This window comes from Bombyx mori, chromosome 18 (genome assembly GCF_030269925.1).
Source record: "Bombyx mori chromosome 18, ASM3026992v2".
Classification (NCBI taxonomy): domain Eukaryota; kingdom Metazoa; phylum Arthropoda; class Insecta; order Lepidoptera; family Bombycidae; genus Bombyx; species Bombyx mori.
The window spans coordinates 10,940,533-10,967,611 of NC_085124.1; the positions used below are offsets into that span (position 1 = coordinate 10,940,533).

The 27,079-nt window shown below is 37.3% G+C and overlaps 1 protein-coding gene and 1 long non-coding RNA gene across 5 annotated transcripts in view; one reads left to right on the forward strand and one right to left on the reverse strand.

The window, feature by feature from the left end:
- The window catches only part of Aanat (arylalkylamine N-acetyltransferase), a 39,447-nt gene that overhangs the window by 11,379 nt on the left and 989 nt on the right, over positions 1–27,079 (forward strand). The window contains 4 exon segments of the mRNA NM_001079654.2: positions 12,103–12,230; positions 12,818–12,998; positions 19,340–19,545; positions 26,764–26,948. Of these exon segments, the coding sequence (NP_001073122.1) occupies positions 12,103–12,230; positions 12,818–12,998; positions 19,340–19,545; positions 26,764–26,947 (699 nt within the window). The 3' untranslated portion in view covers position 26,948.
- LOC119629855 (uncharacterized) lies at positions 16,800–20,943 on the reverse strand. 4 transcript variants are annotated; one of them, XR_009975560.1, is made up of 3 exons: positions 20,790–20,943; positions 18,897–19,033; positions 16,800–16,981 (listed from the first exon to the last, which is right to left on the reverse strand). It is a non-coding gene; the product is annotated as an uncharacterized LOC119629855 (long non-coding RNA). The 4 variants fall into 4 exon arrangements; XR_005245742.2 differs by having other exon boundaries at positions 18,394–19,033; XR_009975561.1 differs by having other exon boundaries at positions 18,342–19,033.

Consider the following 27,079-nt stretch of genomic DNA (forward strand, 5'->3'; position numbering starts at 1 on the left):
TAATAAAAATATTGCAAACGCTTCCTATATTCATTACGAGTGCTTTACCGCACAAATATTATACACAACTGGCTTATGAAAAAAAAAACGTTAACAAGAATGCAGTCTTATTTATTTTGACTATTTAACATCGGCAAATTTGCAGATGAAAAAAATTGTAACCCTACTCATCTTATAACAAACAGGCTCTGATATAAACAAATACAGATTATTCACGAAATTTTGAATATCTCTTTAATGTCACGATAATCTATTAACTGTAAGTTCCTATAACAGTCGAATACATAATTAAAATTACTTTTGCGATATAATCTTGAAATTTAATGCAATATCCTCCTTTGATTGTCAATGAAAATAGCTCTAGACAAAGATAGACGTGTGTACATACATGCAAAAAAGGTAAATAAATATCTTCATTAGAATATAAATTGTAACACTTAATACATATGCCTCGACAAAAGGACACTCACTTCCTCAACCAAGGCTGATTAGCTTATTTAAAGAAAAAACGTTTTATTCTGATAAATGGGATTTTGGCAGATTACGGAAAAACCCTTAAAACTTCATTACTAAAAAATTTAATCATTCGGAACTTTTGGATAACTCTAGTTCATTTATTCGTTCCCGTTCTATTTATTCGCTCACCCGATATGGTTGCAATTTTTTTTATCTTTTAGTATACTCGTATATAGTACCATCAACATGTTAAGGTCTTATGCGCCACATACTCAGTGGGTACGTGGCTTTTTGAATTTGGATTACGGCTTTTGGAGACGTATAATAAAGGTTAGAGATGATACAAAGAAACACAGTAACACCGAGACGCTACAGAATTTAACTAGCTGTACATAAATTAATTATTTGACACGTTCCAGGCACTTGAATCACAATTAAAACTCGGTAATTATTTATGTATTTATCTGTCATTAACCTAATACGTGACTGAAATATTGTTTTGAATGTTTCATTTTTTATTTTTCAACGAACAATGATTTTAATTATGTATGAATACAATTACTGCGGTTTTAATTACTTGATTTCGAAGTTGATTTATTACGATTTATTTGTAAGTAATTGATTAGTTTCGACTATTGTGTGCCTTTGAGTAACTTGAATTATGTTACTTAAGGAAAAGTGGAGTGGCGATCTATATTGGACGTAAATGCCCTGATGTAATTACGATAATTAACTTTTAGATGATTACCGTAGCCTTTTTTATAGGAGAATGCAAATACTGCCTTCCCTTAGATCTTTTTTTTTCTTATCATACCTAAGCTGATGGTCTAGAGAGACCATGTCAGCGTCGCCGGGCTAGCGAGCTTACGGGGCTCAAACCGATGTTGCTAACATGAACCCTAGCAAGAGCCGTGCTTCGCAGAATCTACCACCGGACCGGAAACGCGACCCACTGAAAAGATCCGGCGAAAAACTCCGTAGGCAACCCCTTAGATCGGTTTTGAATTGTGATAACAGTCGTAGCAGGGAACGACGGCAACCGATTTCAAATAAAATAGGATGTATTACATATTGAATTTAAAATCTGTTCCTTTCGATGTTGACAAAAGCGACACACACGACATGGTAAGGTGTATTACGAATCCACGAGTAATCCATGAAGTAATCAAGTTGCCACCAATCGATTAGTCCACAGGCGGCTGCATTTAATCTATAAATAAGCCTTTATAATTCCTCAACGCGCTAACAATTAACACCGCTCGTAATAGAATTTAATTATCTCAATAAAAATAAATACAACATCAGTATCGCACTTGTTATTAAAAAAAAATCTACTACGATCGTGATTGAACAAGGAAATAATAACGCGGCAACAATATTATGTGCATTCGATAAATAGCAAAATAAGTCTTAGTTAGGTGCGTTTTTGCAATCGTGACCTAAGTACGCTGAATGCATTAGCTGAATTTATAAGTTCTGATACGACATGCGATCCTAAGATCTTCATTATATTAAATATGTATGCGATTATTTGTATTTATTCCCTTGTAATTTTAAAGGGGTTCACGTAATCTATGCTTGTATTTTTTTATTACTTAAATGGGTAGACGAGCTGAGGGCCCCCCTGTTGTTAAGTGATTACCGGAGCCCATAGATATCTATAACGTAAATGCCGCCACCTACCTTGAGATATAAGTTCTAAAGTCTCAAGTATAGTTACAACGGCTGCCCCGCCCTTCAAACCGAAACGCATTACTGCTTCACGGCAGAAATAGTCATTTGTTTCAAAGCACAATAATCTTTTTAACACCCTACATGCATACTTTTACTTTTTTGTGTATTAATTTTGCCATTACTGTTGTATCTTGAATTGAGGCTGTTTGACACGCGAAGTCTTCCAACGAGCGAGATTATCGTTTGCTATTAATATATGCGAGTGCACTTCCTATGCTTATCACCTTCAACTGCTCGCACGATGATATACGTCATATGAGTCGACTATTATCAAAGCCGGCAATCTGACTTTTGGACAATGATTGGTAAATCAGAAAAACGAATTATTGACTTTGTATTCCATTGGCAGTCACAAAACTCGAACGACATCTTAGATAAATAACAGGTTAACTATTAACCTTTATTTAATGCAGCTTTTGAACCGTATTCTTTGAAGGAGACGATTATATTCAAATCAATCTGTATTGACATATAAATATTTTTTTTTTGTCCATATGCACAGATTGCCACCTTTGATAATAGACGACTCATATCAAGTTCGTTCTATCGTTCATCAAGATGGCATTCGAAGATGACGATTGTCTTGCGACTTGTATAAGTTTGCTTGCACTAAACACTAAACAGCCGTATTCTTAAGTGTTACTCTCGCCGATTCTTATTAGGTATAATCCAGCCCTTACTTTGCGGAAACACGACGATTGTCCTACCTAACGGTCGTGATTAGATGACTCGTGATCGACATATTATTCTTCCTGACATTATTAATTAATAGACATATTATTGTTTATTTATTGTGAACCTTAAATAGGTTTACGGAAACGTAACGCGAGCTGATCGCTTTGTACATATTATATGAATGTGTGACGACGAATGTGACAATGTGTGTTAACAATGAATGTGGAAGGATATAGAGGAAGAGGTAGACCTAAGAAAAAATGGATAGATTGTGTGAAAGACGATATGGGTAAGAGGGGAGTGAGCGAAGAAATGGTATATGATAGAAGAGTATGGAAGGAGAAAACATGTTGCGCCGACCCCAGGTGACTGGGAGAAGGGCAGGATAATGATGATATGAATGTCCAATTCAAAGTTGATCGCGTAATTTTTTTATTAATTTAAATTATAAGGCCCTACTGTCTGAATTCTATTAATGACTTTATTACACAAACGAAATATATATTTATGAATGAATATTTATGAATAGACGAGCGAGTGTTCCATTCATCGAGTATCTCTTTGCCAAAAACTTGTCTCTCCCTTTCTCTGTTACTACGTAAAAAAGAGACAACACAACAAACTTTCTCATCAAATAATTCCGCATTAAAATCTTGCTTTTCGAATATACTATAAATAAATACTTAGGTTATTTTATCATAATCTTAGATTTTCATTAATTGTACACAATCTGAATTAAGAAACATTTTAAGGCTTAATATCAAAATCACGAAACTTATAAGTATTCGGATTTTCAGAAACTAACTTTCTATATAAAATATATAAAATGAATTGCTATTCGTTAGTCTCGCTAAAACTCGAGGACGGCTGGACCGATTTGCTTAATTTTGGTCTTGAATTATTTGTGGAAGTCCAGAGAAGGTTTATAAGATATGAAAATGCTCGGAATTAAATAAAAATAACAATTTTGTTTTTCCTTTGATAAGTCCCCCATCAGACGGATTCCTTTTGTTTGTTTTCAGTTTATTTTATACAAAGTTTAGGTCTTTTATTTATCGATTGAGGGACTACGAATTCTGCCGGGTCAGCTAGTAAAGTGATAAAAATAACGACGATATAAACACGAAACGGCTGATTTGTGACTCCCATACTCTATTTATACAAATCATTATTATGTATTGATTATCCTCGCATACAAGCCGTCTATTGTAAGTAATTAGTAATAATTAGTAACATACATTACGATTTTATTTTAAATAAAACAAGAATATTAAAGTCAGAGGCTTACAATGCCAGACAACAGAACTTCGAACTCAGATAGGCCGTAATTTCAATAATTCACATTTTATCTTCGTGAATTACCGATATTATTTATCATTCTTTTAAAAGTTAAAAGTTTCTTCACGATCAATGTTTTTAAATTTTACCAAATATCTTTATCCTTAAGTCGTCGTGGCCTCAAGGATAAGACGTCCGGTGCATTCGTATCTAGCGATGCACCGGTGTTCGAATCCCGCAGGCGGGTACCAATTTTTCTAATGAAATACGTACAAATGTTCACGATTGACTTCCACGGTGAAGGAATAACATCGTGTAATAAAAATCAAACCCGCAAAATGATAATTTTCGTAATTACTAGTGGTAGGACCTCTTGTGAGTCCGCACGGGTAGGTACCACCGCTCCGCCTATTTCTGCCGTGAAGCAGTAATACGTTTCGGTTTGAAGGGTGGGGCAGCCGTTGTAACTATACTGAGACCTTAGAACTTATATCTCAAGGTGTGTGGCGCATTTACGCTGTAGGTGTCTATGGGCTCCAGTAACCACTTAACACCAGGTGGGCTGTGAGCTCGTCCACACATCTAAGCAATAAAAAATAAAAACCGAATCTCATTTTATACCAAAAAAATACACTTTGTAGTTTTATTTCTTTTTGTTCTTTCTATATTGATGGTATACGATATAAAAAAAAGAGAACAACCATGCATTAATAACTTTATAATTATCGATAAAACAATACAACTGAGCTCACGACTCTCGTAAAATTATACCGTGTAAATAAAAAAATAAAAACAATTAATTTATTTCAATCATATATCGTCACGGTCAGGTATATTATTCAACATGAAATTATACATCTAGGTACTATTTTTAAACTTTAGCGGTAGTTACAAGGAAATAATTTGTAAACCGCATTCAAGAATAAATTAACTGTATATGAATATGTCTAAAACTAACTAACTCTATATTCTCAATCTCAACTTTGCTATGTTTAAAGTGTGGCAACTGGCAATGTAATATGCACTTATGACCCTTAACCTTATGTATTGTATATAAAGTACATTATGTAAATACAGTAATTTGATTTGGATCGTGACATTTACTGTATTTAACGTCCAAACACTGTAATAACGTTAGTTTTTTTTAAAACGTTTAAATTATAATTAACTAGCGACCCGCCCTCGCTTCGCTTCGGAAACTATAATTTATTACTGATTTCGCCACTATTTAATGGATGTTATTACACATATAAACCTTCCTCTTCAATCGCTCTATCTATTAAAAAAAATGCATCAAAATCCGTTGCGTAGTTTTAAAGATTAAAGCATACATATGGACACACAGATATAGGGACAGAGAAAGCGACTTTGTTTTATACTATGTAGTGATAATAAATTAGTAATTAATAATAATAAATAAAATTGTGTAAATAAAAATAATAATAAAAATAAAATTAAATTAACCCTTTTTTTTTTACATAATAACGTAAATTTATATTTAGTTTCTATAGATATTTTTGTCTAAAAGTTGAACGAATTTTTTCTGTGATTGTTATTGTCAAATAACTAAACGTTATATTTCCTCCTGAGTTATGGATGCCGGAAACACGTCATATATTTCACTAAAATTAATAAGAAAAGTGTATTTTTTTATTACCCTAGTAGGCAGACGGACGTACGGCCCACCTGATGGTGAATGGTTACCGTCGCTCATGAACTTCAACAATGTCAGGGGCAGAGCCAAGCCACTGCCTACCTTAATTTTATTTGATTAGTGCGATCTTTGCGTGCATGCTTGTATGATGTGATCTGCAAGATTCACCTAGTAATAGGCTATCTTTTTTGTGTTTTTATTTCAATTTTTTTTATGTTGCTAAGATGGGTGGATGAGCTCACAGCCCACCTAGTGTTAAGTGGTTACTGGAGCCCATAGACATCTACAACCCACCGCCACCCACCTTGAGGTATAAGTTCTAAGGTCTCAGCGTAGTTATAACGGCTTCCCCAGCCTTCAAACCGAAACGCATTACTGCTCCACGGCAGAAATAGGCAGGACGGTGGTATCTACCCGTGCGGACTCACAAGATGTCCTACCACCATTAATAAAGTAAAGTATATTCTTCGACTATCGTCAGTGCTGCTTTTAAAATTAACTTAAAATTAACTTGATTTATTTTAAAACTACTTTTACAACGTGACCACGACAATCACATAAAAAAAACCGCAATATTAAACAGTAAAGCAGTGTTTGTGTTTTTATTTCTCTATTTCATCCAGTAAAAAAAAACATTCTGAGTCGGAACAAAAACCCAGGCCTCGTAGCAATTTTTTTTCCTACTTATGCTGATAGCCTTAGAGGCTATTTCAGCTGCGCCTTAACGTGTAGGTGAGCTCAGGGGGCTAAAACCGGGAGTGTTGCTAACACTGGCTCTAGCAAGAGCAGTGCTTCGCAGAATCTACCACCGAATCGGAAACGCGGCCCACTGAGAAAATCCGCCGAGAAACTCAGTGGGCTATGTCTATGGTTTAATTTACTCGTCAAGCCCTTCGTCACAAGCGACGGGTTCGGCGAGAACATTGACTATCTTGCCGCCAGAGGTCATTAACCACACTATCAAATAGGCTTATAAACAGGTTTACGTGATTATAGTAAATAATAAATATACTACATAACTATACTAATAAATGACCATAAAATATTAAACATGTAGAGGGCTTGTATAAATAGAGACCAATCAACACACGTAACTTAATTTAACTTCAACAAAAATGGAAAACATTTCCCGCCACACACGGGTTTTTACGTCAGCTGAATACTATACGCTGTAGGAGGATCATTAAAAACTACTATTCGCCCCGTGACGAAATTCGACCATAATCAACAACACCTCAAGATTAAGATTAGTAATAATAAAGTTTCTGCATTTTCGACAAGGAACTTGGGGCTTGTTCGATTCCACATACGTACAAATTATCAAGTTTAAAAGATAACCTAAACTAATACATAAAATATATAGCTATGACTCAAAGAAACAAGCCAACATTACTGAGCACAAACAACAGATCGGTACAATACTTTTTTTTTTTTTTTTTTATGATTGAAAGATTACTGGTGGCCCGGAGGCCTTTCCAGTTTCACCAGGACACGTGGGCGAGCAAAGGCTCTGCCAGGAGAGGTGGGATTTGCTAACAGCTACCCGAGCGCCTCTGAAGGAGACCTAACAGCTCAAGAGTAGCTGCTTCGCGAATGAATCTACTACCGGATCGGAATCGCGACCCGCTGAGAAGATCCGGCGAGAAACTCAGCGAGCTGATTCATGGGTTAGGTTGCACGGCGAACTCTTTGTCGAGTTCGACGAGTACGGTTACCGAGGTCCCTAAGCCTGCTCCTAGTGTTAGAGCTGAAGGCGTCTAATGCAAAGGTTATTGGATCTGATGGATCCGTAAGGACGTGTCTAGGGCGTCGACGGTGACTGGCTCCTGCGTGATCAGGATTCGGGGAGTAGTCAGCGGCGGCTACGATAAGGCGATTATCATAACGCATAGCCTTATCGAAGTACCGTTCCGACACTGACTTCATGTATTTCTGGATAGATTCGAGGCCCAGGTCGTCGTGTAGGTCAACGTTCCTCACGAACCACGGAGCTCCGACGGCTAACCTGCAAAAGCGGGATTGTAAAGATTGGAGGGTGTCTATGTGTGTGCGGGCCGCGTGAGCGAACACCACACTCGCGTAAGTCATGACGGGGGTACAATACTGACGCTGTGTGAAACACTGCTACACAACTATTTTATCTTTAGTCGTCGGCGAAAATACAAACCCATTTTACTATATTGATCATTAAATTGTTAATAAAATACGTTTTTAATTGAATCAACATTTCGATTTCCAAATCATAAATATCATTGCAATCGAATTGTCGTATTTGTCCTGTATTCAATAATACAAACAGCGTCGCAACATTGCCATTTTACGAACTTTTAATTCTTAACTTTGCAAGTCTGTTCGGATCTTCATTACTTTTGAAGGTCGGGTCAATTCAATTTCCTACACGAAAGAGTTTCTTGTAAAAATCGGTTTTAAAAAAAAAAAGCTCCTTTCAATTTTTTTCTATTTCTGCCAACATGTTTTAAAAAAAAGAAATTTGTCATTTGAATTTTTCTATCTTCCCTGAAATCATAATTAAAATTATTTTTACAATTTAATCTCATATTTATTTTACTGTCATTCTATTATTATATATCCAACGTTTTCCTGAAATCTTTACACTTATCAGAAATACGTCTTGTCTCCAAGTGCACAGCTATATCGTGTCGATGTTCTTACTTAACGTAGAAAAAATCCTATTAAATCAATTTACAGAAACAATGGTACGATAAACATAAAAAAACGTACTGACCGACTACAAAGATTGCTTATTATACCATTCGACTGTATCGAAAAACAATTTCAGCAAACAATAAAACTGAACATTTAATTAACCGCACCAGCTAAAGTTCAACAAAGTATTTGAAATGCCTTATGTTTTTGAACCAAGGTAATGCAACCGGATACAAAATGTAAATTAACTCTACGCTAAGGGCTTGCATAAACAAGTACTGTTCTTATGACCTGAGTTATGTATTAAATCATTGCAAGGACTTTGCAACAATGCGTTCTTCATAAACAATAATTTTTAAACAGATTGTTAGTTTACCAAATTATTAATTCAGCAAAAACAATTCCAGGATTATTATATAAAGAGTGTGTCTGTTTCTTTTGAGTTGCCAATAATAATTGAAAAAAGAGCTGAAAATTAACTTCAAGAGTGTAATATATTAATTAAACACAACAATGTGCTTATTAACAAACCTAACACAAAGATGTGTGGTGTCGTGGGACACCGAATAGGAACGAAGCTCCTTATCATAAAAATATTAATTTTAAGTTCTATTAGAGGTATAAAGAAAATAAAACTGGAGGTTTCGCAACAACCCACGGTCATTCGGTAACGTGCGAACTTATTGTGGTACACTTCATTCACGATTGTTTGCATAAGAGTTAGTGCATTGCGCAAACGAACGCTCTGAGATCGTGGTCAATAAATGATAAAAAAAAATGTTATTTTTTGTACGTTATTACAAAGTTAAGTCATACACTGTGTGCATTACTAATTTGTACGTTATTACAAAGTTAAGTCGTACAGTGTGTGCATTACTAATAAAAATCTTACGTTACGGACTTTTTTTCCCGGTTAGAGTACCCCTCCGCCTCGTCCCATAAGGAACTTCGTTCCAAAAAAAATCAAGATAAATTCATAACACTGGAAAATCGGTGAACATACATAAAAAACATACAATCTTAAGAAAAATTTTACTTCTTTTTTTAAATCCGTTAAAAATTCAAGTTTGCTGACTGTTTTTAAATAGTTTTAGTTTTTTTTTTAAAGCCGAATTGCTAAACATACACTACAGCTAGATTTTAGTTAAATTTCGAACTTCGATCGAACACTAGTAAGGAATTCTCATCTCAGAAATAGCCTGTATCAGTTTTTAGAATAAATTATATTCGATTAAATATTCGATTTGTAAAGTTTCAATCGCTTGCTTTCAGTGATGAGATATAATGTCAAGAGTTCATTCTTTAATCTTTTCTGGTGGTTCACTTTCACTGATGTACTCGTTAATAAAAACGAGATGACCGTGCGATATGAAAACTGCTAATTGCGAAAACGTGCCGTCGGTTCAAAGTCATCTCGTGACTCTTTGGACTCAGATTAACTTGAACAGAAAATTTATCACTGATTTCACGTACCCTTTTTTTTTTAAAGAGAATTCCGTTTCATTGTAGGTGGTAGGACCTCTTGTGAGTCCGCACGGGTAGGTACCACCATCCTGCCTATTTCTGCCGCGAAGTAATAATGCATTTCTCAGTGGGCTGTGTCTGTGGGTTAATTTACTCGTCGAGCCCTTTATCGCAAGCGACGGGTTCGACGAGAACGATGACCGATATATACAACGCAATTGGATACACGACACGCATACGCATAAAGCACGAACAAACAATAGTAATTGTGAGCCGAAGCGGACTATATTTACACCAAACAGTATATCCGCAATAAACGGTTGACACCTTATTTAAAAAAAACACTTTACATACAACCAATTCCGAAGTCAGCACAATGCTGTCTGTAAATAAAATAAAATGTCACATAGTTACTATTATTAAATGTGAATGTATTTATTTATAATATGTTAAACCAAAAAATAAACTGTAAATTTAAGTTACAAGTAACAAACTTAAATTTAAATTAAATTCTATGGCACATTGAGATAATATAGGTATATAATAAATTAGCAACAATGTTGCATGTTTAATCTATGGTCCCGATCAGCAACCAACGCGCACGCAATGACACGCAGTTAGTAATTGAAATTGGACCTATTTCCCTGTTTCCTCTCAGCATAATGAGACCAGCAAATATTTTGTTACATATCATCAATTTTTACCACTGGCAAGTCTCTATTGGATGTTAATTAATTACGCATCAAGTAATCTATGTTTTGAACTGTTTAAAAAACTATAGTTGGTCGTTTCCCGCCGTTTTCAGAGGCAAACTATATTGACGTAGCCAGTTTCTGTCAAATGAAATATTTTCGACAACTGCTTTTGCTTTTCAATACATCAATACAATAAATTGTGTACGTTTGCACCAAAATTGTGACCGACCAAATTACCATGGAATTCTGAATTTAACTGCATTTACCACCTACATAAAGTACGGTGTAAATAACACAAAAGCGATAATTCATGTTACCTAACTCAGCAGTATTTCACTGCACGTGTCACATTACTGGCCAGCAGAAACACGATCTGCCAGATACAAGGCTGAGAATGAAAACGTAATTATACCGGAGCCCTTTTAGTTCAAATGCCTATTTCATAGAGAATCTAGAATTGGAATAATATTTGTTTAAATTTGAATTTTAAGTTCGTGAACAAATGTTCTATTTGTAAATGATTTATAGTTTTAAAACCATTAAAATCTGTGAATTCTAAATTAATACAACAAATATGAAATTAAAAAACCAAAATGTTTTGTGTTGTTTAGTATAACAAAGCTCCAAATGGTAGTTACGACAATTTTTTCACAATTTAAGCACAGAATACCGGTTTCAGACTTACATTTAAATCATGCGATCAAACTTTCAAGTAATTTGAAATTTTTAACGGTCTTGTTCGTAATTAATAAAAAAACCATATTATTTTATAATTATAAGCCCGTTAAAAAGAAGACTGTTAAAAAGTGTTTTTTATTTAAATCGTGTTTTTTTATTAAACAGGTTTATTCTTTTTTTTTATTTACCATGTAGGCAGACGAGCATACGGCCCACTTGGTGGCGAGTGGTTACCGTCGCCCATAGACTTCAGCAATGCCAGGAGCAGAGCCAAGCCGCTGCCTACCTCTTTTAAAAGTTTTTATTAGGGGCTTGTAAACTCATAATGTACAAGAAGAGCATAAGAATGATATATGTATATTAAAAAAAGCGGATTGTGAGGTGTGATTTAGAAAATCCTCAAAGGCAGCTGTCGTCATCTTGCTTATTCCTACTGTCTTAACTGTCTGTCCTGCTTAACTCTGTCTAATTAGCATCCGTCTGCCGTTAGTTATTTTTCATTTAGTGGAGTAAAAATGTTATACAATCACTCATCAGCGTTGGACTTACGGAGAGGCGCTGGATTCAATATGCACATCCCCTACAGGTACCAAGATATTTGACTGTTTGTTCGTTTAGTTTCAACGCTCTTTGGGTTGAAAGACAGCCGTATTTCGGCAGTATATCTATCATTGAAGCATTAGCAATGTCGCCTACGACTTCGAACAAAGATATTATTAAGTATTTAACAGTAATTTGATGCTAAAATTTCTGATCATATTTCCTATAGATCACCGAACTAATTAAGTGTTCTTTTCTTAGCTCGGAGACGAACTGCCGGCGCAGCTTTCGAGCTTGGAGATCCGGCCTCGCAAAATGTCCGTTCCAGCTTACACCATACAGAGGCTCACGTACAACGATCGGGACCTAGTACTGAAATTCCTCAGAAGGTACGAAATAAAGACATACTTTTGTATATATATATATATATTTGTATTGCTTTTATTTATTTATTGCTTAGATGGGTGGACGAGCTCACAGCCCACCTGGTGTTAAGTGGTTACTGGAGCCCATAGACATCTACAACGTAAATGCGCCACCCATCTTGAGATATAAGTTCTCAAGTATAGTTATAACGGCTGCCCCGCCCTTCAAACCGAAACGCATTGCTGCTTCACGGCAGAAATAGAAAGGGTGGTGGTACCTACCCGCGGGACTCACAAGAGGTCCTACTACCAGTAAAATTTTCACAGTTCAATTCTCCACAAAAGCTGTAAAGTGTTTGAAACGTCGGAAATAATATAACGATAATAAAAAAAAGGCCAGACTTAGCCGTATCAGTAGTCATAATGATGTCTACGAATCGCGAAATCCGCAGAAAAAAATATTTCTATTGCACAATGAATTGCGCATCGTATTTTCCCTTTGCTCGATTCTACACCATTCTATACGTTTCCAAAATTAAAAATCCTAAATAGCTGTTTAGAATTTTATTATTTAAATATCGAACTAACTTTATTTGTTGACTTCACAACAGATTCTTCTTTCGCGATGAGCCAATGAATCTCGCCGTCAATCTGCTTGAAACACCAGAGTCAAGATGCACTGAGCTCGATGACTATGCGGCAGCTACCTTGAGCGATGGAGTTTCAGTCGCCGCTGTTGATGAGAACGGCGACTACGTAGGAGTCATCATTAACGGGATTGTGAGGAGAGAGGTATGTTAATCAAAGTTGTAAAGTTGTAAGAAAATATTTCGATAAGCTGCTTAGGGTTGGAAGAATGTTAACGGTTCGATGGTAAGAATTTTGCTCAGTTTCTTAGTAGTTAATACAACTATTCGTTGCCTTTAATAATTTGGGAATCTTACATGATAGCACTACACCAGTAAGTATCTACAGTCGGCATCAGTGTGCCACTTTGAAAAAGCGGCACGACATGAGAACCCTCTTGTTGTAGCCGCCGGAAACTACATACCCGATCCTGTAGATCGAATGGTAAACAGTCGACGTCGCCCAAACACGTCATTACGGGTCCTCCCGATCCATTTACGGTGCTTTTAGGTACCACAAGCACCAGTCACCGTCCACGTTGAACCCGTCGCTTACGACGAAGGGCTCGACAAGCGAATTAACCCATAGACACAGCCCACTGAGTTTCTCGCCGGATCTTCTCAGTGGGTCACGTTTCCGATTCGGCGGTAGATTCGGCGAAGCACTGCTCTTGCTAGGGTCAGTGTAAGCATCACTCCGGTTTGAGCCCCGTGAGTTAAGGTTAAGGTTACGCTGAAATAGCCTCTCAAGGCTATCAGCTTAGACAGGAAAAAATATATTGAAAACTAATATATATCTAAGGTAAATTATGAGACTGTTGAATATAAAACTGATATTCCATATTCGTTTATCGACAAAAGCGAATTTTGAACGTCATTATTCAAGTACTCTTAAACACGTACTCTAAAATGCAGGACATGCGCCTCATCCTCATTCAAGACAAGGACTCTCTGAAACTCGTTCCTTTATAAGGTACCGACCTATATTTGAAGGTGTTTCACAAACAGCACTTATTGTGTGTTCGAAGCGACTTCCGCTCAGGTGTGGCAATGAGGCGACTGCTCGGATTATAAATGAGAATTTTGCAATAATTTTTTATACGACACACTATTGAAAAGAATCGAGTCAAATTTAAAATCTCTTGTAATCGGATTAACTAAGGTCAGGGATTTTTTTATATAAAATTATTTCACATTATTCGTGACTTACGGATTTATTTATTATAATTGTGAAAAAAAAACTTCAATTTTATATTATTTTTACTTGTTTACATATTTAATGATAAACTTGTAAATGAATAAGACTGTACATTTATGAAACTAAAATATTATATTGTTTAACGACAGATTTTATTCGCCACAAAATCTGGTAGGAATGTTAAAGTAGACATCACAAATAATTTAAAAGTTATCAGGATTAATGAATATCTAGCATTTTAACCTGCGAGGTCAATAATTTCTGAAAAAAACATTTTTTCATTTGTTACCTATAGATATACGAATCTGCGGAAGTTTAGCTCATTTAAATTATTTGGGTATGGGTATTTTTATTCAAGGACGAAAAATTTGAGTTTTGTAGAAACATGGTGCCCGGGTACTAAGGGAAAAAATTCCCGGGGTATTCATATCTAACGACTAGGGCTATACCAAAGTCCGGCTTTAGGTAACATTTTTTCAAAGGAAATACGTAAGTGATGCCCATGCATGAATTTCGCGATGAAGAAATAACGTCGTTTAGTAAAATAAGAAAACCGATAAATATTTATACGATTTGCGTAATTATTGATGGTAGGGCATCTTGGGAGATGGCACGCGTAGCTACCCATCATCCTGCCGATTTATGCCTTTAAGTTTGAAGAGTAGAACCTCAACTAAATGGTTCAATTAAGATTTGGACCACATATATTACTGCAAAAACTGAGTTCTTAAAACTCATATCTCAAGGTAAGTGATGGCATTTACGCTGTAGATGTCTATGGGCCCCGTAGCCAATTAATACCAGGTGGACCGTAAACTACTCCACCCGATAAAGCAATAAAAAAAAAATTAAAAAACTCAAGGTGGCGATCTCGACTTCGTGATGTCCTTGGACCAGATGCACCGTGAAGGTCTTAGCGCAATTTTTTTGGTAATTACCTATATTTAACGAACAACGAGATTTCTGAAAAACATTTAAGTCATTTGGAGATTCGTAAAGAAAAATAGGAAACAAAAAAAGACGATTTTAATGAGATTACAAAAACCATTGTTTTGTTATCTTTTCATTTCAATATTTCTCGAAAACAAATCTTACACGTGTTTCCTTTGAAGCACGGACGATGCCCAGAAAAACTCATTGAAATCCGTCAACAATATCCATTAGACACGGTGTCGTTAAACAAAAGAACTTCAACACAATGGTACTTAAAGAACAATCCAAGTCCATTCGTCTCGCAACGTGAAAACGACAGAAAATCGATAAGAAATAAGAAATTTCATGTTCAGCTTGAACATTATTAAATTTCGAAGGCTTCCTTAGTTATTTTTTGTTAGAATTGCTTTAGAAAGAAGTACATAATCTATATATTAATACGTGAAGCAAAAACTTTGTATCCCTTTTTACGAAAATTGCGCGGACGGAGGAGTATGAAATTTTCCACACTTATAGAGAATATAGAGAAGAAGTGCACAATGTTAATATTTTTTTTAAATAATGCATAAAAGATACATTAAATCAATAAAGAAAACATTACACACACTACATACCATGTATTTGGCGCACACACGCATGCATACTATTTATTGTCAAACTTTTGTTCTTGACGTCTGTTGTCAAATTGAGAATAGATTAAATATCGTTTGTCTTTCTTAATATTGCTTATAGTGCAGTCTTGGCGAAATTTGTGATTATAGAAGTATAAAATACAATCATAATAGTGTACAAACTTACAATTCCAATTAATTATAGTCGAATTTCGACTACTGCGGGACCTCTAGTATATATAATAACGTGAACTATTAGCAGATCTCTGTGAGCATAAACTTTACTATAGCTAACCCATAGACGTAGTCCACTGAGTTTCTCGCCGGATCCTATCAGTGGATCGCGAATCCGATTCAGTGATAGATTCTGCGAAGCACTCCTCCAGCTAGGGCTAATGTTAGTTAGTTCTCCCAGGTTGAATCCGTTCGTGAAAAGCTGGAATAGTCATGTAAGCTCCCAGCGAATATGTAGGGAAAAAAATACATATAGAGTATTTATATACGTAATCTAACGTACACATTAACTGCATAAAGTTTCCCAATATTTTTAATACGTATGCAAACTTTTTATAATAGATTTACATAATTGAAAATGTGAAAACTGGCCATCAATAATAAAAAAAAAAATCAAATGGTATAGTAGGAAAAGGAAAATTTATGCACTTTTTGTAAATTTTTATTTTTATTTTTTTTTATTGCCTTTGTAGGCAGACGGGCATACGGCCCACCTGATGGTGAGTGGTTACCGTCGCCCATGGACTTCAGCAATGCCAGGGGCAGAGCCAAGCCGCTGCCTACCGCTTAATACTCTCCACAAGCCTCGTTTGAAGAAGGACATGTCATAGCGCTCGGGAAACACCGTGGAGGGGAGCTCATTCCATAGCCGGATGGTACGTGGCAAAAAAGACCTCTGGAAACGCACTGTGGATGATCGCAGTGGCTCCAGGTAGTATGGATGAACTCTACTCCGGTGGCGGGCGGTGCGATGGTAAAAACGAGATGCTGGTATCATCTCGAACAATTCCTCAGAGCACTCCCCATGGAACATACGGTACAAAATACAGAGGGAACCGAAGTCCCTCCGCAGACCCAGAGGCTCCAAACGATCCATTACCATCCAATTTACGTATTGTTAGTGTAAATTTTAAATTGATCGTTATTATTCTATTCTGATTCTGATTATTATTCTAACACATCTGACATAATCACAATTAAAAGACAGAAAAACAAAATGTTCAATTTTATTTGATATATTATTCGGTAATTAAAATAAACCTGTCATCGGCTTTTAAAATCGTCAGGGTGGCTGGTATATTACCGAGTGATTTACTGTCAATCATTATACCCAATTTACAGCGCTAATAATTTACTTCGGTGTCAATAATTGTACTGCCAATCAATGTATACCTGTATTTTAATGCATATTTAGCACGGTCTCTTGCAAAATCATTAAGCTTTACGTATTTTTTTGTTTTGTTTTTATTGCTTAGATGAGTGGACGAGCTCACAGCCCACCTGGTGTTAAGTGGTTACTGGAGCCCATAGACATCTACAACGTAAATGCGCCACCCACCTTGAGATATAAGTTCTAAGGTCTCATGTTTTAGTTACAACGGCTACCCCACCCTTCAAACCGAAACGCATAACTGCTTCACGGCAGAAATAGGCAGGGCGGTGGTACCCAACCGCGCGGACTCACAAGAGGTCCTACCACCAGTAAAAATTTTCATCAAGTTTAATACTTAATGACAATACAAAAGAAAGTAGACCTCGTAACTATTCCTGTAATCTAAATAATAATATGTTAGGCAAAAACTTTGAACAAAATTGCGCAGGCGGATGAGTATGAAATTTCCTACACTTTTAGAGAATATAGAGAAGGAGTGCAGAATGATAATATTTTTTTTAATTATGCTTTAATAATAAATACAATAATTTAAAAAAAACATTACACACACTACCATGTATTTGACACATTTCTATATACTCTTTGTTTATTGTCAAATTTTTGCTTAAAGTCTGTGGTCAAATTGAGAATATATTAATATTTGTTTGTTTTTAATATAATTTGTCTATAGTGTAGTCTTGGCGTAATCTGTTATTTTAGAAATATTGTCTTGTCTTTGACAATAGAACCATAATTAATGTTCAAACTTATAATTTCAATTAATTATAGTCCAATTTCGACTACTGGGGAACCACTAGTATACATTAAACTATACATTAAAATCTGTATATGCTAAATAAACGATATTAGACAGATCTTACTGGTGGTAGGACGTCTTGTGAGTCCGGACGGGTAGGAACCACCGCCTTCCCTATTTCTGCCGTGAAGCAGTAATGCGTTTCGGTTTGAAGGGTGGGGCAGCCGTTGTAACTATACTGAGACCTTAGAACTTATATCTCAAGGTGGGTGGCGCATTTACGTTGTAGATGTCTATGGGCTCCAGGTACCACTTAACATTAGGTGGGCTGTGAGCTCGTCCACCCATCTAAGCAATAAAAAAAAAAAAAGATATTTTGTTGAATGAAAAAAACAGTCATTTTGCTTAGTCGTAGGGAGTCGTACAGCGAGTGGTAGTACCGAGTTTCGTATCTATTTTTCACGAAAATAACTCCAATACGAAGCGCTAAAATATTGTAACAATGCATTCAGATTTCAATCTTCTTTCTGACATTTTTAAACAATGCCTATGTTGAAAGTGAGGTCTCCGGTATCTTCTTAAAACTGGACTAACTAGGAAATTGCAGTAATAAGGCACGTTACCTACTCTGTATTAGTCATTACAAAACATAACCAACATAGGATGTTTGCTAACCAAAATTAACTGGTTCTTTCGGCACTATATAAGTTATATTGACATTGACGTGACATTTGTAATAAATAGCCTTCAACTTAAATCAAAAGGCTTCCACGGTGTAGGTTAACCGTATCATATGATCGATCTGGAGCAAAAGGATTTTGTCACGTTCGGTAACTCACATCTATGATTCAGTAAGCCGATATCTATCAGCCTATGTGTAATATTCTGAGCTGTTTTTTTTATTGCCTTTGTAGGCAGACGAGCACACGGCCCACCTGATGGTAAGTGGTTACCGTCGCCCATTGACTTCAGCAATGCCAGGAGCAGAGCCAAGTCGCTGCCTACCGTTAAGTACTCTCCACAAGCCTCGTTTGAAGAAGGATATTTCATAGCGCTCGGGAAACACGGCTGTTTGTGGTCTTTGTTAATTAACTACTATATTTTTGGAGATCCATGAATCCTTTTTCGTAGAACAGATGGCCGCTGGGGCCGAAAGTTCTCGAATGGCGAACACGTACCGGAAAGCGTAGCGTAGGTAGACCTCCCACGATGTGGACCTAAAGGTCGCGGGAATGCGCTGAACGCGGGTTGCGTAGAACTGGTTATTGTGGCGAAACTTGGGAGAGACCTATGTCCAGCAGTGGACGACTGTGGGCTGAAAAAATATATTAATACTTTATACCACGGTGAAGATATATTTGTGTAATACAAACTGAACATCGCCAAATTTAAAGATTTGCATGGGTAATGGTGTTTTTATAATGAGTCCTCCCAGGTAGATATCACCAGCCCTATTACTGCCGCGAAAGGTGGGGCAGCTGCTATACAATAAAATCTAGATCTTGTCCCAATGTCTCAAGGCGAGGGACAGCAATCACACTGTGGTCTCACGGTATCCAGTAACCTTGGTTCATAAAGGATTTACACTTCGAGTTTAGTTTCTATTGTTTGTTTGCCACAGGAAGTAGACTACACGGACAAGTCTGAAGACTGCCCCAATCCAAAATTCCGACGGATCCTGAAAGTACTGGGTCACTTGGACCGCGAAGCTCGCATCTGGGACAAACTGCCGGAGACTTGTGACTCTGTTCTCGAGATCAGGATAGCGTCTACACACTCGTCTTGGCGCGGCAGAGGACTGATGAGGGTGCTGTGTGAGGAAGCGGAGTGAGTAATCAATTATGCTTTTCTTAATTTTAATCAGCCGCCAGAGCAGGATATTGTGTAATCTAATTGCAAGGGTAAAAAACAGGACCCTACCCATTTTTTATGCGAACCAGTCGCGGCTTGGAGCGCTGGATAGCCAGCCAGTAATATTAAGCAATTTAGACTTAGACCTCATATATTTCTAACAGAGAGGCAATCAAGAATTATTTGAGTTACTGCCACTATTTCCCCATCATCTATACCTCATTTTCTTATAAAGCTTCGCTGGTATTGGCAAGTCTTTATCTTGTTCTTCCTAGTCGTACACTCTTGACGGAGTAGTCTATGAGTTCAATCAAGGGTAAAGTGATCATAATTGTGCTACGAAATATTAATGTATTCCAGTTTATAGGTTGTGATATTTCGTTAAAGCATTCCAATACAATTCAAACTTCGATCTTATGTCTTAAGGTAGAGGGCCGTGCTTACGTTTACAATAGCCATGTGGTTCAGAGACCGCTTACCACCAGGTAGGTACACGTCATTACGGATCCTCCCGATCCATTTACGGTGCTTTTAGGTACCACAAGCACCGGTCAGCATCCTCGTCGAACCCGTCGCTTGCGACGAAGGGACGAGCGAATTAACCCACAGACACAGCCCACTGAGTTTCTCGCCGGATCTTCTCAGTGGGTCGCGTTTCCGATCCGGTGGTAGAGTCTGCGCAGCACTGCTCTTGCTAGGGCCAGTGTTAGCAACACTCCGGTTTGAGCCCCGTGAACTCACTTACACGTTAGAGCAAAGCTGATATAGCCTCTCAAGGCTATCAGCATAGATAGGGAAAAAACCCAAGTAGGTCTGGTACTGCTTGTCTAGGCTTGAAAAATGCTTCAATATCATGAATAAAAAGTCACGCAATAAAGACGATCAATATTACATATTACCTCATAATTGTTAATCGGTTCAATTCTATGAAAAAAACATATTATTCAAATAGCTATGTAAAGCAATCTAGACTCTATTTATTTTGTGATAAAGCAGCCTCTTACGGATTAAAGCCATTGCAAAGCTGTAACGTTGAGAACTCGTGAGCATGCTTCTGTCCCCTTCAAATTCAATTAACGCATTCGTAAGAACACAACCGACCACACGCAATCATTGCAATAAATCGACAACAATACTAACTAAACTTACACATAGTTTTTGTTATTAAATGCTACCCAAACGTGTGTTCTAAATATACATGAAGCAAAAACTTGGTATACCTTTTTACGAAAATTGCGCGGACGGAGGAGTATGGAATTTCCCACACTTATAGAGAATATAGAGAAGAAGTGCAGAAAGCTTTTTTTTTACTTAAATTATGCATTATTAATACATGAAATCAATTAAAAAAAACATTACACACACTACCATGTATTTGACACACACACCTATGTAGACTCATTGTCAAACTTTTGTTATTGCATAAAGTCTGTGGTCAAATTGAAAATAGGTTTATAATATTGTTTGTCTTTAATATTATTTTTCTATAATTGTAGTATGGGCGAAATCAGTGATTATAGAAGTAAAATAGTATTTGATAATAGAACCATAATAATAGACAAACATGATTTCAATTAATTATAGTCGAATTTCGACTACTGCGGGACCACTAGTTTAAATAAAATTACCTGAAAGTCATCGCAAAAACTTGATTGACTCCCGCCACCCGGAAGTTGTTAGCTATTCTGTTCATGCAGAAAAATTACACGTACAATTAATGTCTTAAGCAAAAACTCCTTTGCTGTTTCTTAGTTAAAACAAATTAACATTTATGTTCATCTGAAATTGTTGTTTTATTTTTAAAACCACATTAAATTAATGTCGTTAGGGACATAAAGAATTTTCACTTAAATTAACTAACGCAGTTATTATTGCGCGTTTCATTCTCAAGCGTTTGTTTGAATTATTTTGAATTACTCACGCTTATATTTTTTTAAAGTTTATTTTTCGTTTTTCAAAAAACCTTCGTACATTAATTTATAAGATAATAATGTTTTAGGTTCCACATTCATTTCTGTCGCAGAAGCCTATGCCTACCTAAAAGCATTCACGCAGTTTTCTATGAAATTGTGGGCTACTCCTACATATCCCATGTTGTATCCCCACATATACTATTGTTTCATGCAAACAATATTGCCGTCATTAACAATCCTGGATTCACAAGATTGTATCTGTTATTAACTGATATAAATCTGTACATGACTGTAAATATGACTATAAAAAGCAAAATAAGGACAAAAAATAAAAAATAGGACCTTTTTTTAAAATTTACGGGTCGGATTAAGAGTTAGAGTGAAAAAAACCATATTGTAATTTTTCATGATCAGAATACGAATTTTTAATAGAAATCAAATCTATGAAATGTACAGTTAGTTTACTGGTGGTAGGACTTCATGTGAGTCCGCACGAGTAGGTACCACCATCCCGCCTATTTCTGCCGTGAAGCAGTAATGCGTTTCGGCTTGAAGGGTGGGGCAGCCGTTGTAACTATACTGAGACTTTAGAGCTCGTATCTCAAGGTGGATGGCGCATTTACGTTGTAGATGTCTACGGGCTCCAGTAGTGAGCTCGTCCATCCATCTAAGCAATAAAAAATAAAGTTATAACATACAAGTCCACTAATGTCTCTCCCCAAAACCGCGTGAAACAGCTAAACACTAAAATTTTCTAGCTATACGCGAAATGATGCGTCACTCCAGTAGTAGACCTCGCAAATTAAAGGAATTGTCGCGAGTGAAATAAACAGTGTAACTGATATGAGTGCGTTGTTCATTGTCCTTAGCACGAATATTTCTCTGCTGTAACAATTAAAATTACGCAGAATTCAATTGACACAACACTATGATTAGTCTTCTGAGGAATAACATTAAAAGAAGTCTTCTAAATTTTATTGTACTAGTGGTCCCGCAGTAGTCGAAATTCGACTATAATTAATTGGAATTGTAAGTTTGTACACTATTATGATTGTATTTTATTCTTCTATAATCACAAATTTCGCCAAGACTACACTATAAAAAATATTAACAAAGACAAACAATATTTAATCTATTCTCAATTTGACAACAGACGTCAAGAACAAAAGTTTGACAATAAATAGTATGCATGCGTGTGTGCGTCAAATACATGGTATGTAGTGTGTGTAATGTTTTCTTTATCGATTTAATGTATCATTTATGCATTATTTAAAAAAAATATTAGCATTGTGCACTTCTTCTCTATATTCTCTATAAGTGTGGACAATTTCATACTACTTCGTCCGCGCAATTTTCGTAAAAAGGGATACAAAGTTTTTGCTTCACGTATTAATATATAGATAATGACTTTTAGGTTTTATTTTAGTTGTTTCGTACTAATGATTTTAGTTTGATGATACATTTATTTTTTAATAGTTAATGATAGACAGCAGATTGGCTAATGATAGGCAGCGGCTTGGCTCTGCCCCTGGCATTGCTGACGTCCATGAGCGACGGTAACCACTTACCATCAGGTGGGCCGTATACTCGTCTGCCCAAAAAGCAATAAAAAAAACGTTTATCATACTGGTCAGTAGTCTTATTGTGTAAAATTAAAACGTAAACGTAAAATGTAAATAGATAACGAACTAAAAATTATAGTAATTGTTGTTTACTGATAAACTATACTTTGTGACCACAATCCTGCCTATTTTTGACGCGAAACAGTAATGCGTTTCGGTTTGACGGATGGGGCAGCCGTTTTACTATCGAACTGAGACTTAGACATCATGTCTCAAGGTGGGTGGCGGTACTCCGTTAATGTTTATAGGCCCCGTGTGCTTAATGCGAGTTTTTTTTATGTAGGGGGATTTTTCGACGTCATACAAATTAGAGTTAACTTTTACACGTTCGAGAAGTTAAAACTCGCACTAAGTACACCTGTAGCCACACCAGGCGGGCCGTGAGCACGTGCATCTAAGATTAAAAAAAAAACTTTTGTTCAAAGTCTAAGAACGCGGCAGACGAACCGTTTCACCCGGTATCAAGCGGTGGAGACAAAGTTAATGTAACCACCTATTGTACGACAAGAGGTTGAAATCTTAATTGCATTGTATTCGAAGCGGAAACCTTGTCTCTGACATAGACATAAAAATCGTCTTAACAACATAATAATAATAATGCACTTGTTTACGACAAGCTCTTTGTGCTTTATAAAGACGTCGTCAAGTTTTATTCCGAACGGTTAAATTACTCGTAACAAGCGCAAATAATCTCACTTCGCTACTCATATATCATAATTCTCTTTCGCGTTCACTGCGAAGAAGGAACCCTTTGTCATGGCGCCGCAATATATATATATATTTTTTTGTTTAGATGGGTGGACGAGCTCACAGCCCACCTAGTGTTGAGAAGTTACTGGAGCCCTTGGACATCTACAACGTAAATGCGCCACCCATTTTGAGATATAAGTTCTAAGGTCTCAGTATAGTTACAACGGTTACCCCACCCTTCAAACCGAAACGCATTACTGCTTCACGGCAGAAATAGGCGGGGCGGTGGTACCTACCCGTGCGGACTCAAAAGAGGTCCTACCACCAGTAATTTCAAGGAGTATCCCTGCAACCCTCCGAGAGTATCGGGATACTTGGGGTCGACATTTCGAGCGATGTCCAGCTTCGGAGTCATTTGGGAGGCAAAGTCAAGTAGGCGTCCAAAATGCTGGGAGTCCTCAATAGAGCGAAGCGGTACTTCACGCCTGGACAAAGGCTTTTGCTTTATAAAGCACAAGTCCGGCCTCGCGTGGAGTACTGCTCCCATCTCTAGGCCGAGGCTTCCAATTACCAGCTTCTTCCATTTGACTCCATACAGAAGAGGGCCGTTCGGATTGTCGGTAATCCCATTCTTACGGATCGTTTGGAATCTCTGGGTCTGCGAAGGGACTTCGGTTCCCTCTGTATTTTGTACCGTATGTTCCATGGGGAGTGCTCTGAGGAATTGTTCCAGATGATACCGGCAACTCGTTTTTACCATCGCACCGCCCGCCACCGGAGTAGAGTTCATTCATACTACCTGGAGCCACTGTGGTCACTCACAGTGCGTTTCCAGAGGTCTTTTTTGCCACGTACTATCCGGCTATGGAATGAGCTCCCCTCCACGGTGTTTCCCGAGCGCTATGACATGTCCTTCTTCAAACGAGCCTTGTGGAGAGTATTAAGCGATAGGCAGCGGCTTGGCTCTGCCCCTGGCATTGCTGAAGTCCATGGGCGACGGTAACCACTCACCATCAGGTGGGCCGTATGCTCGTCTGCCTACAAGAGCAATAAAAAAAAATTTCGTGCCCTTCTCCCAGTTAACTGGGGTCGGCGTAACATGTTTTCTCCTTCCATAGTCCTCTATCATTTTTTTATCACTTAGATGGGTGGACGAGCTCACAGCCCACCTAGTGTTGAGAAGTTACTTTAGCCCATGGACATCTACAACGTAAATGCGCAACTTGTATCTCAAGGTGGGTGGCGCGTCTACGTTGTAGATGTCTATGGGCTCCAGTAACCACTTAGCACCAGGTGGGCTGTGAGCTCGTCCACCAATCTAAGCAATAAAATAAAATACCCACTTTGAGATATAAGTTCTAAGGTCTCAGTATAGTTACAGCGGTTACCCCACCCTTCAAACCGAAACGCATTACTGCTTCATGGCAGAAATAGGCGGGGCGGTGGTACCCACCCGCGCGGACTCACAACAGGACCTACCATCGGTAAAAAAATTCTGCGCTCACTCCCCTCTTACACATATCGTCTTTCATGTAATCCATCCATTTCTTCTTAGGTCTACCTCTTTCTTTACTCATATATACGATCCACAATGCCACTGCTAAGCTCACCGAGTTTCTCGCCGAATCTTCTCAGTGGGTCGCGATTCCGATCCCATGGTAAATTATGCGAAGTACTGCAAGAGCAAGAGGCTATGGCTAGTGTTAGCAAATTGTCTCAGGTTGAGCCCGTGAGCTCACCTAACCGTCCGGGCGTAGCTGGAATAGGCTATTAGGTTACCAACGAATAAGTAGGGAAAAAAGCAGCTGATACTAGTCTTCGCTCAATAAATGAAATTGTTAACAAGTATGACACCTAAAGATATAGCTTAACTTAATGTATTACATATTTTCTGTTTCGTTCCAAAAATACAATGTTTGAAGTGAAACTTCTTTATCGACGTAGGGAGGAAAAAACGTATGTAACGTTTTTCGGTTACGCGCCATCTTAATTTCTTCCGTTACGCGCCATGTTTATTTTATTTCTATTTAGTCTGTAATCAAAAGATGTCGCTGCACGTAAATTCAACAATTCCTGAATCGTGGTGACGAGATGTTACACAGTTGATAGACGTTCTCATATTTCTCTTGATAAATCATACCTACCTAGTGTCGGGATACTGTGACAATGCAGGCGGTTCCCCCGGGGTGCGGCTGCTCCATTGCACTGCGGAGTGGATAAACAAAGAGTAATTTTGTCTGTGAGTGTGTAGCTCTGTCAAATACACGGTAGTGTGTGTAATGTTTTTTTTATTGATTTAATGTATTATTAATGCATAATTTAAATAAAACATTAGCATTCTGCACTCCTTCTCTATATTCTCTATAAGTGTGGGAAATTTCATACTACTCCGTCCACGCAATTTTCGTAAAAAGCGGTACAAAGTTTTTGCTTCACGTATTAATAAATAGATACAATTATAAATAACTAGCTGACCCGGCAGACTTCCTATTGCCTCAATGGATAATTAAAAGAGCTAAACTTTTATAATATACAAACGACGGTCCGACGGGGGACACATCGAAGGAAAAACAAAATTGTCATTTTTATTTAATACCTATTATTTTCATATTTATCTACCTTTTAACCCTTCTCTGGAATTCCACAAATAATTCAAGACCAAAATTAGCCAAATCGGTTCAGCCGTTCTCGAGTTTTAGCGAGACTTACGAACAGCAATTCATTTTTATATATATAGATATGCATCTAGACAAAGAGCAAACAAACCTATTCACCACACGAAAGTTTTCCCGACGTGGGAATCGAACCCATGACCCTCGGCGCAACAATCAGAAGCATTAACTACAGCACCACCCAATCACTCAGTTTAGTTTACGAATGAAAATGAACGCGACTATTCATTCTTCATTCAGTTTCACCAAAATTCAATATTCAATCATCAATACTAAATTTTAAAAAAAAACTTCCAGACGTCTGGCCAAAGCCATGGGAGCCGGAGCTCTTAGAATGGATACAACGTCAGCTTTCTCTGCGGCCGCTGCGGAGAGGCTCAATTACAAGATGGCGTTTGGGGTTCGGTATGCTGATTTGCCGTACGCACCTCAACCTGAAGCACCACACCTTGAAGCCAGGGTCTACATTAAGGAGCTGTAAGGTTAGAACTAAGTCTTTTTAATAATATGTATGATTAATAATTTGAAGTCGTCGTGGCCTAAGGGATAAGACGTCCGGTGTTTGAATCCCGGGCGGTTACCAATTTTTCTAATCAATTACGTACTCAACAAA